The sequence below is a fragment of the Malaclemys terrapin genome, chromosome 8, assembly GCF_027887155.1.
Source record: "Malaclemys terrapin pileata isolate rMalTer1 chromosome 8, rMalTer1.hap1, whole genome shotgun sequence".
In the NCBI taxonomy this organism is placed as follows: Eukaryota; Metazoa; Chordata; order Testudines; family Emydidae; genus Malaclemys; species Malaclemys terrapin.
In genome coordinates this window covers 57112915-57131693 of record NC_071512.1, presented here as the reverse complement: position 1 = coordinate 57131693, position 18779 = coordinate 57112915, and the positions used below count along the sequence as shown (strand labels likewise).

At 42.1% G+C, this 18779-nt stretch overlaps 1 protein-coding gene across 1 annotated transcript in view; it reads left to right on the top strand.

The window, feature by feature from the left end:
- Positions 1 to 18779, top strand: part of EDEM3 (ER degradation enhancing alpha-mannosidase like protein 3) — a 53413-nt gene that overhangs the window by 22433 nt on the left and 12201 nt on the right. Inside the window, exons 8-16 of the mRNA XM_054037148.1 lie at positions 536 to 641; positions 1247 to 1344; positions 5820 to 5945; positions 7540 to 7623; positions 8745 to 8828; positions 10644 to 10768; positions 11956 to 12121; positions 16026 to 16180; positions 17140 to 17293. Coding sequence (XP_053893123.1) covers positions 536 to 641; positions 1247 to 1344; positions 5820 to 5945; positions 7540 to 7623; positions 8745 to 8828; positions 10644 to 10768; positions 11956 to 12121; positions 16026 to 16180; positions 17140 to 17293 — 1098 coding nt within the window. The remainder of the gene's footprint in view (positions 1 to 535; positions 642 to 1246; positions 1345 to 5819; positions 5946 to 7539; positions 7624 to 8744; positions 8829 to 10643; positions 10769 to 11955; positions 12122 to 16025; positions 16181 to 17139; positions 17294 to 18779) is intronic.

The window sequence follows — 18779 nt, the reverse complement described above, 5'->3', positions numbered from 1 at the left end:
CAGTGGGGATGGAGTAGGCATAATTTAGAAGGCAATCTGACTATATCCCATTGGATTAGAAGAAATTAGTTGTTGCACCATTTCATTAGAGGGTCTTCAAATGTTATATAAGGTTTTTGTTTTTAATTTTTGAAGGATTTTTTAATGGTTATAAACAAAAAGGGTCTTTATACCTATTTTGTCGGTTCGAAACAGAGGCACAGACAAGTTAAGTGACTTGCCCAAAGCTATATAGTGTGTAGGTGACTGTTACAGATAGAATACAAATCCTTTTAATTAGCAACAAAATGACTGGTTAAATGGAATAAGTGCTGCTTTTCAAGAGAATTCAATGCATTATTGAGCTTCGTAGTTCTACCTTTAGGAAATTCAGTCTAAATATGAATCTCTCTATACAATATATTCTACTTCATAGCTCCATTATTTTAGTGGACAAAAACCCCAAAAGCTTGTATACCAGCACCTGATGCTTTTTCTTGCCTCCTGCATTGCTCTGTAATTACACTTAAATTAAAATATTTTTTGTTGGTTGCAGGAATACGCACGGAAGGCACTTGATTTTCTTTGGGAAAAAAGACAACGCAACAGTAATTTAGTGGGAGTTACCATTAATATACATACTGGAGACTGGGTCCGCAAAGGTATGTGGCTTTGACTCTAAGACCCATGATGCAGCTCTTGGGAGTTTAAATTATTTTAAAATACCATCAGGAAGGCAAGTGGACTTGTGGACTTTCAGATCTGAAGAAACCAGGTATAATGAAGCCTGGTCTTTCTCTGCAAGAATATCTTGCCTGAGAAATCAGTTTTTGTTTCAAGGAAAACATTCCCTAATTCCCTGGATGCTGAGAGATTTCTTAGTGCTAAATTTTCAAAGAATCTACTTTAAGTGCACAGTAAAGTACAAATAAGAGCGTAATTGTTTATTCAGGCCAATAAAAATATTTTTCTACAAGGAAATTAAACACTTGACTTAATAGCATGCCTGAGCATACTCTTTTATGTTCAAATGTACTAGAACACGTTTTCAAAAAAGTAGGAAAATACTGCACACCACTCAGTGCAGCCCTTCATTAATCTACCTGCTCCTTTATTTGCACCGTCAGTTGTCCTGAACATCCCCTCTTTTCTTTCATTTAAACAATAGCCATTGAAATGAAATTGAAAATTGGCAGATGAAAAATTTTATCCATGAAACTATTTAAATTTTAAAATACAGTACTTTTGTATCTTGTGCTATTTCTAGATAGTGGAGTTGGAGCAGGAATAGACTCGTATTATGAATATTTATTAAAAGCCTATGTCTTGCTTGGAGATGACCGTTTCCTGGAAAGATTTAATACAGTAAGTTGATTTAACTTTTTGCTCAAGTATTTTCCCCATTTAAGAATAATTTTTAGTGTTGTCTGTTAGCTGTTAGATTCCTGCTTTGTACTTCATGGACTTTGCAAGGTTTTTCAGACTCTTGCAATGTCCATACTTCTCATTCTTTCTGTTGTGTTGTAGCCAAACTTGAATTGACTACCGTACCCACGTATGTTCCTCTCCCCTGCCCGAAAAGGGTGCAGTCCTCCTATGTAGCTGTGGGACTGAAGGATCTCCTATATATCTCTCCTTGTTTGCTTCCCACACCCGTATAACCATAACTTTCTAACCATGGAGGGCTGTATTGACACTTTGGAGCTCAACAGTGCTACTTTTACACTGTTTTACAGAAAACCCTATTAATGTAAGGCCTCTCTTATCACAAAGTAAGCTGAAAGCTCCTTCTGGCTTTCAGAGCAACAGATAAAACCCAGAATTTGATTTTCGGGTTCTATCTATCGGAGCAGACCCATGAGTACAGAGACACTAAGCCAGCACAATGCTTATATGATTATAACCTGCAAAAATATATGTGCCCTTGTTCATAGGTTTATTAGATTCATAAGACTTCTAAATTTTCTGAAAATCATGAACTTTTTTCACTAAAATGATACAGAAAGGTGATGCACAAATTAAATGAATTTTCTTGGTTCTTGCAAGCAATATAAAAGTCAGAACCATACAGTTAAAAGCCTGTGTATAGCTGCCATTATAATAATTTAATTGGGCTTCCTATTTGTTCAGCCCATGATATAGTATTACCTCCTAACCTCCTCAACTTTCAGTTGAGGACTTTATATTAAAAACTGCAACACAAACACAAATAAGAGAGCTGTCCTGGGGAAAAGAGGGATTAGGAGTGGGTAAGCAGACAAGTTATCCAAAGGGTTTTTAAACTCTTTGCAGCAGTTAGTCCTGTTCAGTGTGTTTCTTATACATGCATTTTGGAGTTCTCTGCTTCAGCCAAAGTAAGTGAGAAACTGCAGCCATCTTTATTGCTGTTAGCCAGCTTAAAAACCATGCCACAGGAGCCAGTCAATGCGGATGAGGTATAGTAGCCAAACAGAGAAAAAACTTGGATATTCATAATAATGGTTGCTGAATATATTTGTGCACATGTATATGTATATATTACTGTATAGCTGTGCAATAATTATTCAGGCTCTTACATTCTGATTTGTGTAACTAGGAACTGTGGTTTTTATTTATGTATCACTAATTGCAGGGGTGCCGTTCCCTGAAACCATTACCTTACTGAAATGAAATATAGCAAACTACTGGGTTCTTCTTCGAGTGATTGTTCATGTCCATTCCAAGCAGGTGTGTGCTCACTGCGTGCATGCCAGCCAGAAGATTTTCTCTTAGCAGAGTCCGTAGGGTCAGCCTGGGCGCCCCCTGGAGTGGCTCCTCCATGGCATCCAATATAGGAGCCTGCCAACCCTCCACCCCCTCAGTTCCTTCTTACTGCCAGTGACGGCTGGCTGGAACTTTGCTGCGCTCCTGCAGCAAGCCTACCAGTGTCTCAGTTCATGTATATAGTTCTGATTCTCATAGTTTTATAGTTAGTGTTAGTTGTAACTTAATCAGTCAGTTGTTGGGGGGTTTCCCTCCCAGCTCAACCCTTGTCCCCTCCTGGGGCATGCCCGGGTCCCCAGGGTTTAAACTCTGTGCGATCTGCGGGAAGTTTATGCCAAAGAATGACCCGCACTTTTCCTGCTTGAGGTGCCTCAGAGAGAGCCACCAGAGAGATTGGTGCTGTATCTGCAAGGGGTTCCATCCCAGGACTCTCAAAGATAGATAGCAGAGACTTAGAGTTCTCCTGATGGAGGTGGCCCTGCGGCCGCAGGCGGACCTCGAACCCGCTGACCCGGCGCCTAGCACCTCGTCCTCGGTGCACAGCATTCTGGCACTGCTAGTAAGAGGGGAGGCCCAGTCTAAGGACTCCAGACCCCAGCACTGGAGAGACTCAGGACATAAGAAGTCGGCCTCCATGCTGCACTGCTCACCATCCCCGGTGCCTGCGAAAAAGAAGGGGCCGGTCACCCCACCAGGACCTTAAAAGGCCGGCGGCGTCCACAAGTGTGGTGGGAAAAGCCGCGCCACTGGCGCCTCCTCTGAAAGGTCGCGCTGACTCCTGTCCCCGTTGGAGTCCAGTCAAGTCTGGACCAGTCCCAGTGCCCGGACCATCATGAGGACGTACGCCAGAGGCATTCGAGGCGGCTTCGGATCTGATGAGCCTGCTGGTGCTGGCCTCCCCATGCAGAAAGGAAGAGCCGTCAGTAACTGCCTGACCCCTGATCCAATCGAGTGGCAAGCCGGCCATGATGGCGCCACAGTCCCCGCCTTGCGTGGTTCTGGCGCAGAGGGAAGTGCCTCCCCGTTCCCTGGTCTCGTGGCACCGCTTACTGGTAACCATGGGTACTGCCCACCCTTGGTCTTCATACTCGGAGACTTTGGAGTTGGAGGGGGAATCCTATCGCTCCAGCAGATCAAGGAGCAGGAGGTCAGCTTCACAGAGAAGTCAGCAACCTTACCCGGCGCCGTGGCAGCAGCGTTGGCAGCTGCCTTCCCAGTGGCCTTTCTGGACTCCCTGGGCTTATCATTAGACCCAGGGGCAGATGCACAGTCCATGCTCCAGGTCCACGTCGATCTCCGCGACGTCGATAGCTCCAGCGCAATTGCCTCTACCAGTGGCACTGCCGTCCGTGAGGGGTGTGCCATCTATTCAACAGGACCTAGCACCGCCTCCTCAGACACCCCCACTGATGGGGGCCATGTCTTCGACGCCACAGGCACCGCCCAGCATGCCTCGTCGTTCAGCGTCGAGCCCGGTACCGGTCGTGGTGCCGCCCCCTCCATCTGCACCAGCCACGCAACCCGAGTACCGTGTGCTGCGGGACCTTGCAGGAGCTGAGGGTAGCGAGGAAGGTCATCTGCCAGCGACTTCCTCCTCTTCCTCGCTGGATGAAGCAGTTGTGGGGACTTCGATGGCACCGGCTCTGGAGGACAACCGGGAGCTTCAGCAACTGCTCAGACGACCTGCCCAGAGCCTGGCTATTCAGGCTGAGGAGGTTGAGATGGATGTGGACCTGGTAATGGACATCCTAGCTCCCTTGGGCCCATCTAGGGTCGCTTTACCATTAATCAAGACGGTAGTAGACACTTCCCTACGGCCAAAAGGACGGAGAGACGTTACTTTGTACCCTCCAAGGGGCATAAGCATCTATATGCCCATCCTCCCCCAGACTCTCTGGTCGTCGATGCGGCCAACCAAAGGGAACGTCAGGGGTTCCAGGGGTCTACCCCAAAGAACCAAGAGGCCAAGAAGCTAGACCTCTTTGGTAGGAAGGTGTACTCAACGGGGGGGCCTGCAACTGCGCATAGCCAACCAACAGGCTATAGTGAGCCGGTATGGGCACATCACATGCTCGACCTTGTCCAAGTTCGCTGAATTCTTTCCCCAGGAATCGCGAACAGAATTCTCCGCTCTGGTGGAGGAGGGGAAGCTGATCTCATGAGCATCCCTCCAAGCAGCCCTGGACGCGGCGGATGCAGCCTCTCGCACACTGGCCACTGGAGTGGTGATGCAGCGAGGGTCCTGGCTTCAGATTTCCGGCCTTCCCCACGAGGTCTAACAGACCATCCAGGACTTTCCCTTTGAGGGACCCACGTTATTTTCTGAGAAAAGAGACAAGCGGCTCCATAGCCTAAAGGACTCAAGGGCTACTTTACGCTCGCTCGGCCTGCACACTCAGGCCACTCAGCGTAGACAATTTAGGCCGCAGCCGGCCCCGCGGTCGTATCAGCCCCACAACCGCCCACAGGCTCCACACAGGAGGAGTAGGAGTGGCAGGAGGAGGCAATATCTGTCTGCTGGACAGTCTTCGGGCCAACCAAGGCGTCCGTTGGGGCCTAGACCCCAAATTTGATGGTGCGGTCAAGGACGATCTCCGGTCAGGACCTTGGATTCTACCAACCTTACTTTCTTGTCCCGTCTCTCCCCCTTCTACCATGCTTGATCCTGAATCACATCGGACCGCTGGGTGCTCCGCATGGTAGAGAGGGGATATTCTATCCAATTCTCCTCCCTACTGCTCCACCAGCCCCCCTCCCTGTCCCTCTATATCAACAAACGGGGGTGCATGCTCCTCTCCCCTGTGCCAGGAAGCCCTCGCGCTATGGGACTTTTGCATAGAGCATGCAATTCACTCGCGGATGCCTTCCTCCTCTCAGTGCGCACACACCTGCTTGGAATGGACATGAACAACACATCTCGAAGAACAACAGTTACAAGAAGAAGAACAGGAGTACTTACTCCTGTTCTTCTTTTTGCGGATACAGACTAACACGGCTGTTACTCTGAAACTAGTTACAAGAAGGTGAGTAACCGTTTTTTTTTTTTTCATGTCCCTTTTGAAAGAGATGTGAGCTCATGATGTTTCTGTTTTTGTTAGCACTATGATGCCATAATGAGGTACATTAGTCAACCACCTCTTCTGCTTGATGTTCATATTCACAAACCAATGCTAAATGCTCGGACCTGGATGGATTCTTTGCTTGCGTTCTTCCCAGGCTTGCAGGTAAGGTTTCTAAAACCTCCAGTCCCCAGATCACATTAAATGGATTTACTAATAATTGTTCATAAAAACAGATATGAAAAATACATAATATAGTTGTTGCCATTTAGGCTCAGTAATTTAACTTTTAAAAATGTTATCTGATGTGGAAGAGGGATTTGTTTGCCTTTGCTTTCTCTGATGGTTATATTAAATCATGCAGCATCACATTATTTCCAAGTTTGTACTGGCTGTTAAGAGGGGAAACTGTCTGAACTTTCATACCTTTCATTATCTACCTGGCTCTGCTTCTTTTACCTCTTAACTCCTTGATGATCATGTAAAATGCTTGACTTAAACTCTAATAGTCTTCCGCAGAAGTTTTTTTTAATTCATATGCAAATGAATTTAGGGGAGAGGAAAAAAACCAAACTCCCGCAAGAGTGGAGCAAGATACTTCTCCTCTCCTCTCTCCCCCTTCGCTTAACTCGCAACTATAGAGATCCCTTTTCTTCTTAGGGTATAGTTCTTAATTGCCAAGCTCACAGCTTACTGATTTTGTTACCCAAATTCAAATTGGTGCCCAAAAGGTTCCAAGGCATATCAGATGCTCAACTTCCATTTCTAGCAGTCTAAAATATATGCCTGGCCACCCTACCCATGGGTCTTAAGGCTTTCTGTTGATATTCCTGTCTTACCTTTGTCATTGGCTCCCTTCATTATATTTCCTCTCCTGCCCCCCCCCCCCATGTATATGCTACAGATGTTTGTCATGAGTTCCCTTGCCTGTCTTTCCTCCATGACCTCCAGATTAAATGACTTTGCACAGTCTTCCAGATTAAATGATTTTACTATCATTTTACAAATGATTGATTGTTCCTGTGAGGCTGGGCTGGGTTTGTCCCATACGTGCCCTGATGAGGTGTGAACTGCCCTTCTGCTCCTGGAGAGTTTTGACTGGGCTTGGACACATTTTCAGCCTCATAACTGTATACATGAAATTACAACCTATAACATTACTATAATGATTACTATAACATTACCATAACAACAATGTTCAGTACAATTGGTGGCAGTGTTGATTTTCAAAACAACCCCACCCCCACCTTTTTCACACCCTGATATTATGATTTTATGAGAAGTCCATTCTGCAGCCCGCTAGGCCTTTAAAATCATATGAGCCACTCTGGGACTTTAAATATCTGATTGAGAATCTGTCCTTAGAGCTTTCAAAAGCAATTCTGGTAGCAAAATTTGAACTGAAGGGAATGGGTCCGTTCAAGTCCTGGGCTACAGATGCGTTTTGTAACATCTGTCACAAACCTGGGCAAATTCCCTTTTAAACCAGGATTTCAATCTGAGTATGATCCAGTCCTCTTTCCCGCAAGTCAGTTATGATTGCTGTGAAACAATGGTCTCTTAAGGGTTGCAGCCACTCATATGTTTCCTATCCCATGCTAAATAGAAAAACATAAATAAAGCAGATTATACAGTGAAACAGAGGATCATGATTTACTGTATTATTGTGTATGCTGGCAATGTATACATTGATGTGTAGTCTTGTACAGATATCATGCCTGACTTTTATGTATTTATTGCTATTGTTCTTGATTTGTAGGTATTGAAAGGTGACATTAGACCTGCTATTGAAACTCATGAGATGTTATATCAGGTGATAAAAAAGCATAACTTTCTTCCTGAGGTAAGGCAGGAGGTTATATAAACTGATTGTGATCTCAGTTCAAATAATACTAGACATAATGTGTAATTAAAAAAAAAAAAGCTGGTACAAACTCACATGCACAACTGGAGTGGTGTTCTGGATATGAAACATTTTTCCCTGAGATATTGTAACTACCAATAGTGGGAAACAATTGTTATATAACAGATAAGTGATAATGAATAAATTTTATTTTTTAAACTGACTGTGGATCACTTCACACTAGTATACAAAGTTTACATAACATTGATATGAAACTATCTTCTTGGTGATGTAATGGCTTTTTGCTATTAAATCACACTGACTTTTCATTTCCTTCTGTCTCTTGGTAAAGTGAAACCTAAATCCACTGGAGAAGTAACATGTTCAGGGCCATATTTGCATCGAGCCTCTGAAAACAGACCTACGGATATTGTGTTGAGCCTGAAAACAAGTTAATTGTGCACACAAAAGCCTGTTTGCCTTTGTACAATCATTACTGGAACGTTTGCATAGGCACTTAAAAATTTGGCCCTTGGTCTTCAGTGGACAGAGGCTTTCTTGTTTTTCTGGTACTCATTCGATTTCTGACTAGCTGCTGTAGTATTCGTACTGTAGGTGGCTACTTGCCTGTCCAAGCATTCAAAGATAACAAGTCGCAGTTTTGTTTTGTTTCTAACATAATCAGACCTGCTTATTCTGGATCTATTCCTTTGCTACACTTGAAGGATGAATAACTTTGAATGTCTGACTTTATCTACATGAATCCAGAATAAATCAAATGGGCGCATAGGGCCTAATTTTGAACTCTGTCTTTACTCTGAAGTAACACCATTGCCTGACTTATACTGGTGTGTGTAAGATCAGAATCAGGCCTGTCATCAGAGAATATTACTTTCTATCGATTTTTTTTTCAAAAAGTAATCTAACTGTTGACAGGAATCCTAGAGCAAATTTGGATAGGGTCTTTTTATAATTAGAAAAGGAAATAAATGAGAGAGGAGTAGAGCTTGTTGATCAGGACTTGCACCTTTCTGCCTGTTTGTTTTGAAATCTAAAATAATAATTCACGGTCTGTCTATTTTTATGCCTACATTTATTTATCTCTATTCTTTCTTCCTCAGGCTTTCACAACAGACTTCAGGGTTCATTGGGCTCAGCACCCTTTAAGACCAGAATTTGCAGAAAGCACCTATTTCTTGTATAAGGTAAGACCACTTTCTTCATCACTTTGGCTTTTTGACACTTGGTACCAAGGTTTGGATTTTATTGGTGCTGCGTCCCAAAGCTGAAAGAGTAGAACTGGACCCCAATTCGTCCACTGGTGTCAGAGTTAAATGTTTATGGCATGCAAGCCAGATGTAGGCACTCTTTGTTATTAGAAAATGTCTTAAGAGTTTTGTTTTATAAGGCAAGGATTTTCAAAGGTACAAAGGGGCCCAGCCCCTTCAGATTCAGTAACAGTTGGGTGCCTGAGGCCCAGATTTTTAAAAGTATTTAGGCATTGCTGCACTCAGCACTGCAAGGCCTAAGTCTTATTTTCAAATATTTTAAAAAATCTGGGTGTAACTCCCTTGTCTTCCTTTGATTGTCCCAGCATAGTATAGCTTGTCCATATAATGTAAATGGTAATGCACTCTATTTGAAAGGAACTTTCTCCTCTGCATATGGCTCTTCTCTGTTGAAACAATGACATTAAATTTCATGGATGTGTAAAAATAGGGTTACCATTCGTCCGGATTTACCCGGACGTGTCCTCCTTTTGTGTGCTAAAAATAGCGTCCGGGGGGAATTTGTAAAGCACTCACAATGTCCGGGATTTCCCCCTCCCCTGGCAGAGCAGAGCGAGCGGCTGGGAGGGCTGCAGGAAAGTCCCGGGCTGGACTCCGGAGCAGCTTCCTCCTCCCACCCTCCCCTCCCTGCATTCTGAGCCGGCCGGCAGCTCCTTCTCCTGCAGCCCGCTCCGGCAGCCCTGTGCAGGGTCAGGGACCGGGTTTTGTGTTGTGCTGGGGAGCTCAGTCATGTGTCCGGCTGGCACAGAGCCCAACACCCTGTTCTGAGCAGCAGGGTAAGGGGGGGCAGGAGAAGGGGCAGGGAGGTTCTGGAGGGGGCAGTCAAGAAACGGGTGGGGGCTTTTGGAGGGGAGTGGAGAAAGTTTTGGGCAGTCAGGGTACAGGTAGGGGGTAGGGTTCTGGGGGGCAGTTGGGGGGGGTCTTAGGAGGGGGCAGTTAGGGGACAAGGAACAGGGAGTCTTAGGGGGTGGGGTTCTGGAGGGCAGTTAGGAGCAGGGGTCCCAGGAGGGGGCAGTTAGGGGACAAGGAGCGGGGTGGGGGGCTGGGAGTTCTGGGGGGGAGCTGTCGGGGCAGGAGTGGGGAGAGGGATCGGAGCAGTCAGGGGACAGGGAGCAGAGGGGTTTAGATGGGTTGGGAGTTCTGGGGGGGCTGTCAGGGGGCAGGAGTGTGGAGAGGGATCGGAGCAGTCAGGGGACAGGGAGCAGAGGGGTTTAGATGGGTTGGGAGTTCTGGGGGGGCTGTCAGGGGGCAGGAGTGTGGAGAGGGATCGGAGCAGTCAGGGGACAGGGAGCAGAGGGGTTTAGATGGGTTGGGAGTTCTGGGGGGGGCTGTCAGGGGGTGGGGAGTGGTTGGATGGGGCGTGGGAGTCCCAGGGGTCTGTCTGGGGGTGGGGGTGTGGATAAGGGTTGGGGCAGTCAGGGGACAAGAGGCAAGGAGGCTTAGATAGGGAGTGGAGTCCCGGAGGGCAGTTAGGGGCAGGGGTCCCAGGAGGGGGCAGTCAGGGGACAAGGAACGGGGGGAGGGTTGGGAGTTCTGGGGGGGCGGGAAGTGGGAGGGGCAGGGGCGGGGCTAGGGCGGGGCTCCTCCCCTCCTCTTTTTTGCTTGTTGAAATATGGTAACCCTAGTAAAAAAGGCAACATACCAGAAACTAATGCATAGCAAGTAGTTCTAAAAAAACAGCTATACATTTTACATGACATCTAAACATTGTGCAACTTTTCTAAAAAATAGGCTACTGGGGACCCTTACTACCTAGAAGTAGGAAAAACACTCATTGAAAATTTAAACAAATATGCTAGAGTACCTTGTGGATTTGCTGCAATGAAGGATGTTCGTACTGGAAGTCATGAGGACAGGTAAGTGTGTAGTAATTTTTAAGTTTATTAGAAAATATAAAAGGAGTCTGATTAACTTTTTTTTTGTATTGAGATTAATTGAATTTTGGACAGATGCTGATTGTGTATTCTGTGTTCATCTAAATAAACCATCCCTGAGATTATGCATATTTGATGTTAGTGGAATATCTGTAGTCTAATTGGCCTTAAACACCATCAAAATTCATAGCCTTAAATTATAACATTTCTGTATTAAAGTGAAGACCACCTATTCTGATATTTTTTTATAGATCTTTTCAATAAAACTTGACAATGGTTAAGTAGATTAAATCTGAAGAATATTTCATTTGAAAAATGTTGACTTTGGAATTCTCAAGCAGTATATTATTATTGTAACACCATTTTTCCATTGAACTGCTTGAACTGTTATTTCCCTCTGTAAACACAGTTTCCTCCTACTGGAATTCTGCAGTAGTTGCAGCACTCAAGCAGGGCTAATAAGCTCAAAAATTATCATTAAGGCTGCAGATTTGTCACAGCCTTTTTTATTAAACACAAAGCAGTCTCGGTAAATTTAGAACAGCCTGTAAAAGCTGCATCCCCTGCCTGAACCCTGACACTGTGGGTTGAGAGGGGAGGACCCTAGCACTTTCCTCAGCCCCCTTCCCAGGATGGAGCATCATTGGGAAGGTGGAATGCAGCCTGGTTGCTGGAGCTTCCCCCAAGGAGAGCAGCTGCAGGAGGCACGCAGAGCTGAACGGCACCTCCCTCTGCCCTCTATGGGCTGTGCTCTGTGCCCAGGCCCAGGCTCGGGCTTAGCACAACCCAGTGCTACTATTCAGCTCAGTCAAATACGGCCTGGCCGCCCTGCTTCCCTCCTTTCTCTTCATCATGACATACAGGCAACTGAGCTAAACCTGAGCAGTGCTGCGACTACGTGTGCCAGGTTACAATGCACAGAGTGGGGAGCTGAGCCCAGCCACCCAGGGCAGGATCTCCAGCTGTGGAGAAGTCACAGAAAAACAGGAATATGACCCTGTTTGACTTTTTTCCCCACCATGACAAACCTGCAATGCTAATTAGCACTAACTCTTTGGAAATTGAGTATCCTGAGCATTTGTTTTACTGCCACTTTGGGAACTAGCACTGTTCTTAAGGCTATCTTCTCTCTCTCTCTCTCTCTCTCTCCCCCCTCCCTTGCCCCATAGAATGGATTCTTTCTTCCTGGCTGAGATGTTTAAATACCTTTACCTGCTCTTTGCTGATAAGGAAGACATGGTTTTTGATATAGAAGATTATATCTTCACTACAGAGGCTCATCTACTGCCTCTTTGGCTCTCTACTACAAACCAAACAATGTCTAAGAAAAATACAGTGAGTGACCTTTTTAAACTTTAGTCTATTTTTAATACCACTTTAATGTGTTTTTAGGTGGAAAAATCAGGGTAAAGGGTAAGCTTAAGCAATATAAGATTTTTGACAGATGTTTAATGCAAACTGTTTTATCATGACAGTAATTAGTGGCACCCATGAATATTGTCAATTTTTTCCATGACCAAACCTGTTTTTTAGGTATTTATAACTGAACCATAAAACCTTGCTCCAGGCTGGAACTTGGCAGAAAGATGTCAGAACACACTTGCTTATAAAAAACAAACCAATAAAACCCTAATCTTCAGTTTTTGTATTCAAATAAATACAACATTTCTCGTTTTCTGGAGCTCAGATTTATTTCCTCTTTAAAAATACTTTAACCATAGGGTAGATTAAATTTGCCAAGTCATTTTTTTTATATTAAGGGAAAAATAAAATGCAGAGAGAGCTAGCCTGCTGACCTAGGGCTTAGTACCTGGGAGGAAACCCAAGTTAGCTTTCCAGCTCTAGGGCCAGATCCTCAGCTGGTGTAAAATGTTGAAATCAGTTGAGCTATAGCAAATAGAAGAAGTTGAGGCTCAGGCTCTTAGTCTCCTTCTCCCCAGGCCAACTGGCAACCCGTTGAAACAGCATACTCAGACTCTGCTGGAAGTGGTCATGGTGATGTAGTCTAATCAGTACTTTTCTTGCTTCTTTCATTCTGAGACACTGATATTTCCAACATCAGTAGCTCATCTGACAGGCTAAATAAACAGATGAGAAAGTGAACAGAGGATTATTTATCACCTAGGGATTTCCCCCAATGTTAATCTGCCATTATTTTGACTTGAAGTGTGTTCACTCTTGGATAATTCCTAGTTAATCCCTTACTTAGCATTTTCTTACTTATTTATACAGCATGGCAATATGTACTATAAGGGTGAGACTTCTAAAGCACACCAGGGTGTTGCGCACTAACTGGCCCAAACTAAAGGCTCCCAAGTGTGCATTAACATAGTGCTATTTGAAAACGCACTACATTAATGTGTAATAGGGAACTTTTAGTTCATGGCAGCAGACCAGTTGGTTAGTGTGCAACGCTTTGATGTGCTTTAGAAATCACACTCACCCACTGTGCATTGCAGACAAGACACTCAAGTTATGTTTATAATAAACATAAGAAAAGACCCATGGCTGGCCTGGAGCCTGAACCACTACATTGCAATTTTATAGCCTGGCAGTCCAAACCACAAAAGCTTGTGTGAGATTACCCAGGCTCTGAGACTTGGTGTCATGAGTTTTTTATCCCAGTAGAGATGTGTCTCAGATCAGTTGTGGAAAACTGAGGTGTCAGACTTTTTTTTAGACTGAGGGCTTTCTTCCTGGAGAACTTAGTAAATTCAAGAGAAGCTTCACAGCTATACTGAGTGAATTCAACATTGAAAATGAAGGAAATACTGGTCTAGGGACCTGAAGACCAATAATTTTGAGATTAGACTTGTAAAATAATTTGTAGAGTTCATTAACTCCATTGATGTTAACCTTCATTAACAAAAATTGGTCATGTTCCCTCATAGCTATCTGCGCTATTCATTGCTGTCCTTTTCCTGGAAGTGTTGACTGTCTTCAAAACCTTTCAGAAAAACAAGATAGTACCAATAAAAGATAAGCATGGATTTAAAAGGGACAGATCGTGTATTATTAAACCAAAACTTTTAAAATGAAGTTTATACTAATATTTGTAGAAACTCTTTGAAGTTCTGTATAGTGAGTATATTGTTTCCTGTATAGAGGGCAGAATATTTCCTTGATGGTAGCTATGTCCAGCTGTTGGGGAGTATGAAGCAGGGTCTCCTAAAAATCAGTAAAAACTGAAGAAAATCAGGTCTAAGATGTGAAATTAAATTCAATATAAGCACTGTTTAAATTGCTAAATACTGATGAAGTAGGATTTCATTGAAACATATCTATCAGTCTAAGTTACTAATATCTGACTAAGGCAAAGATAGAAAAGCTCCTGACATCTTTTTCTATCAAGGAAGAAATTGTAAAATAGACATGAGGTTATTGAAACCAAAACACTGATGATTTTAGAATCAGTTGGATTGCAATAAATGGGAGGGGGAAAAAGAACACATCTTAATGGGCTGCATTGCTTACATTTATTCTAAGTACCATGCCTGCCACTTGAAATATCGGTGCCCTAGTGCATGATTAGCAAGGTGGCCTCCTGCTGTTTCACTATTTGATTTGATAGAAGATAGTGGGGGAGCAGATTTACTGGCCCTTAGTTTGCAGACTTTTTTCCCTGTAGGTGGTTTGGCTTTATTTATTTTATGTTGGTCATATTTCTAAGAATTACTCACTCAATTACTTTGTATGTAGCAACTTCTTCCAATAAAATAAATAACAACTTTGTTTTGCTATAGCAACTTGATTTTTTTTCTGAAGCCTTTTTATATGCCTTTAAATACTGGCTCTTAGAAAATTATTAATTGTTGATAAATAATCTTAAATGACTTTTCTCACAGGTGTGTTGTAAATAGATAAGTATTATACTCATTTTACAGATGGGGAAACTGGGCTGTAATGAAGTTAAATGACTTGCCTGGGATCACCCACCAACTCATTTGCAGAGCCAGGAATAGATACCAAACTATTATGCACTTCTCATGCGATAGTAAAATAGTGGTACACCTCTATCACGATTTAACGCGACCCGATATAACATGAATTTGGATATAACGCGGTAAAGCAGTGCTCCGGGGGGCTGCGCTCTCCGGTGGATCAAAGCAAGTTCAATATAACGCAGTTTCACCTATAATGCAGTAAGATTTTTTGGCTCCCGAGGACAGTGTTATTTCGGGGTAGGGATGTATTTGCAAATGTTAATAACTAATCTCTTCCTTTCAAACTGATTTACAGTTAAGGTCTGGTTTGAAATTAGTTGATATAGTTTTGCCACCCATAGGTTTATTTGACTGTTGCTATATGGATTGTGAGGAAGAGACTCCGGGGATTGTTCATATTGAAATCTATGAACAGGATGCTAAATGTGGCAAAGTAACCTTATTTATTAATGTTTAGTTTTATGGTTTCTTTGCGTCAAATCATCATAGGCAGCTCAGAAATCAATAGAAGATATTTAACTGAACCGAGATGATCTCATGGAATATTCTTAAAAAAATAATAATCTGAGGCATGTCTGTTGACACAAGGAAATCCTAATGGCCTGGAGCTGCCACAGCCAAAATATAGGCACTATTAACTTTACACCTAAAGCGAAAAACACAGTTTTCTCCTGTCTGAGAGAACAAGAAGTTACATAGGGTACCAGATGTTTGGTGCGGTACGGCTTGAAATCACCACTTACCAGTAGAGGTAATTTCAATTTCTGTAACTAGTTTTTTTTTTTTTTTTTAATTCTGGACATTGTGGATGCAAAGATAACCTTCCAAATAGGAACCAAGGCAGGACTGCATTTGAGTCTTCACTTACACACCTCTGGTGCCTTTGCTGCTGTTCATATCTTTGCCAAATTGCAGCAAAATAGAATCATGACCAGCATCATTTGTTTCATTCTGATTGGGAATGCTACGAAGACAGACATGAGAGCTATTCAGAAAGGAAAATAATATAAAAATGGAGACTAGGGGACACTTGGAATGTTAAAGGCTTCAAACATTAACACTTAAAATTTTATGCACATGCCAAGAAGCTAGCAAAAAAGCAGGCAAGTCAAAGTCCTACTACTCCTCGCTAGTAATTGCAGTTGTATATGATATCTTCCTACCTTCAACAGTTATATGCTTTGTATGTATACAAATAACTTTTGAAGATGCAGTCTACTGTTTGATATTTTCTTTTGATAAGCAATTTAGAGTAATTGGGTTTCTTAATAGATAATCTGCTTTGTACATTTTAGACAACAGAATACATGGAGCTGGATGACAGTAACTTTGAGTGGACATGTCCGAACACCCAGATTCTCTTCCCAAATGATCCTATGTATGCTCAGAGTATCCGTGAACCTTTGAAAAATGTGGTGGATAAGAGCTGTCCTAGGGGCGTTGCCAGAGTGTAAGATGCATGTTTTATATCCTCCGTTGCTAGGAATGGCCAGAAAATTGGCTGTCATTCAATTTAAAAAAAAAAAAAGCCTCCCCATCCCCTCTGCATATGTTAGTCAGATATGCTTACTTTGTTCACAAGATGGTATTCCTTTTGGCCCTGCATAGGCAGTAAAGCTAGCTGCATTTCCTACCAGTGTTCAGCTGTAACTCCAGCTGCAGTTGATTATGTAAGAGTAGAAGGAGCTCAGCACGAGTTGCAGATCCTAAATTAGGATTGCGGTAGTGCCAATTAGAAAAAAAATCAATTTGTAAACAGAGCAAAGAGGATCTGAAATCACTGAGAATAAATAAGAAAATTAACAGGTTCTTTTCTATAGTCAACTGAATAACCCCTTTTCCTTGACTTTATTTTATTAATGCTGCCATAGATAATCTTGTACTTTATTTTAGGTTGTTCTGTAAAATTTGAAAAATGCCTTTATATGACTTCTGTAATATTTATGCAGGTGAAAATTAAATGGGCCGAGTAACATTTGCATTATATGCATCTGATGCTCAGTCTGTTAGGAAAACTGGCTTTTCTGGTTTTATTAAAAATTTATTACCAACATGCTGAACATTTCGAAATGATATTGAAGGGTGCTGGCTCACATTTTAACCTGATTGCTGATGTATCAGTTTTACATTACCAACATTGCACTGGAAAACTGTTGGGGGAGTTCATGGCTTTTTAAAACAATTATAATTTTAGAGTAACATTTTACCAAAAGCATTGTTTGCTAGAACTTTAATTTTCAGCTTGAGATACTCCAGTGGAATGTTCATACAGTGGAGGATAGGAATGGGTTCTGATGGCTTTGTGTATATTATGTCTCTAGCTTTGCACACTTCTCATGTGTAAAACTGTTAGATAATTTTGTAACAAATGTACCAGTATGAAACTTTGATCCTTACCATCTTTGGCAGAGAAGAGAGTTTTGGGAGTGGACCAAAACCACCACTGAGAGCCAGGGATTTCATGGCCAGTAATCCTGAGCATTTGGAGATACTGAAGAAGATGGGAGTCAGTTTGATTCACCTCAAAGATGGAAGAGTACAATTAGTGCAGCATGCAATTCAAGTAAGACCCACATATACTTTATTGAAATCAGTAGAAAAATTCCCAATGTCTGCAATAGGAGCAGATTTCATCCCTTGGTTTCATTCTCTACTTCCACAGTTTGGGTTGCTTAGTTTTAAAAAGGGACCTGCTGAAGCTTTCAGCATACTTTTGTAGCAACAAAGGAAAGGTAAATGTGATAAATAATATTTTTAAACTGGTTTAATTTTTTTTGCCTCTTTTTCTTCAACTTTGTCTTGCCATTATCTCACTTGTTATAACTGGTGCCCCATTTACGTTGCAGCAAAAGACTTGGATTGTGCAACATCTGCAGAAATTAATGTGAATTTTTATTGTATTATTCATTTTCATATTTCGTTCAATCAGTAATCCTTGCATTTGTTTAACTGGGTATTACATGCAGTTTTTTGCTGTCTGTAAACTTAATTTTCAGTGTGCTACAGTTTTGCACTAAACAGCATAATAGAATTTTTTTTGAAGGGAAAGCTGCAGATTTTGGTAGCTTGGACATTTGTAGGGTGACCAGATGTCCCAATATTTGGGGCTTTTTTTATATGGGCTTCTATTACCCCCGTCCCGATTTTTTACACTTGCTGTCTGGTCACCCTAGACATTTGGCACCTGAAGAATGTAGGAGAAGAATATAAGCTTTACTAGCATGATCAGAGGTGTAGTTCTTAAGTGTTATCAGCTGTAGATTCAAAGTTAACCAGCCCTCCAGCAAAGTTAAACTATTGTTTCAGGCTGTCTGCAGATTTAAGCAGACATCACTGCATGAGTTTGCATACAGGTCACATTTGGAAAGTTGTCTTTGCTGCCATTAAGAATAAAAATTTTCCTTTTTAGAATGAATGCATAGATTGTGAGGCATAATTTTGTTTTAGTTTCCGCAGCAGATTTGGCAGTCTCTGAATTGTAGAAGATATAGTGCCCTAATTAAGAGCTCATTGTAAGGAGAAGCTGGACTGAAAGAGAGAGCACTTGTTCTAACAAATCTAAAAATAGCACAGACAAGAGGGAAAAAATGAGTAGTTTAAAAAAATTACAAATGTTCGTTCAAATGTGCTTTAGAGTAAAAATTCCCCCTTCAAATAGCAAGATCATAAAATAATTACTAAATCATTTTAAATGTGTATTTCTAAAGCTCTAGTGTTTTATTTATTTTGGCATCAAGCTCTAGATAAAGCATAGTTTTATTTTTCAATTTTTATATAATAGAACAAAAGTATCTTTTTCAAACAGTACAGTCCTGGTACTACATATGTATGTGAATGGATTTTTTTTCATTATAGTAAGAGAATGTAATATTTAAGACAACTATGAAGCTAATATTCAAGTCTGACTATCTAATATAGTATTGGCACATTTGTATATGTGACGTAAATGCCATAAATAAATTGATATTTAAAAGATTAATTTGATGTCTATTTAAGTGTATCTCTAGAAATTAAGTTGGTGCACATAATGTATCATAGTAGCCCAAGGA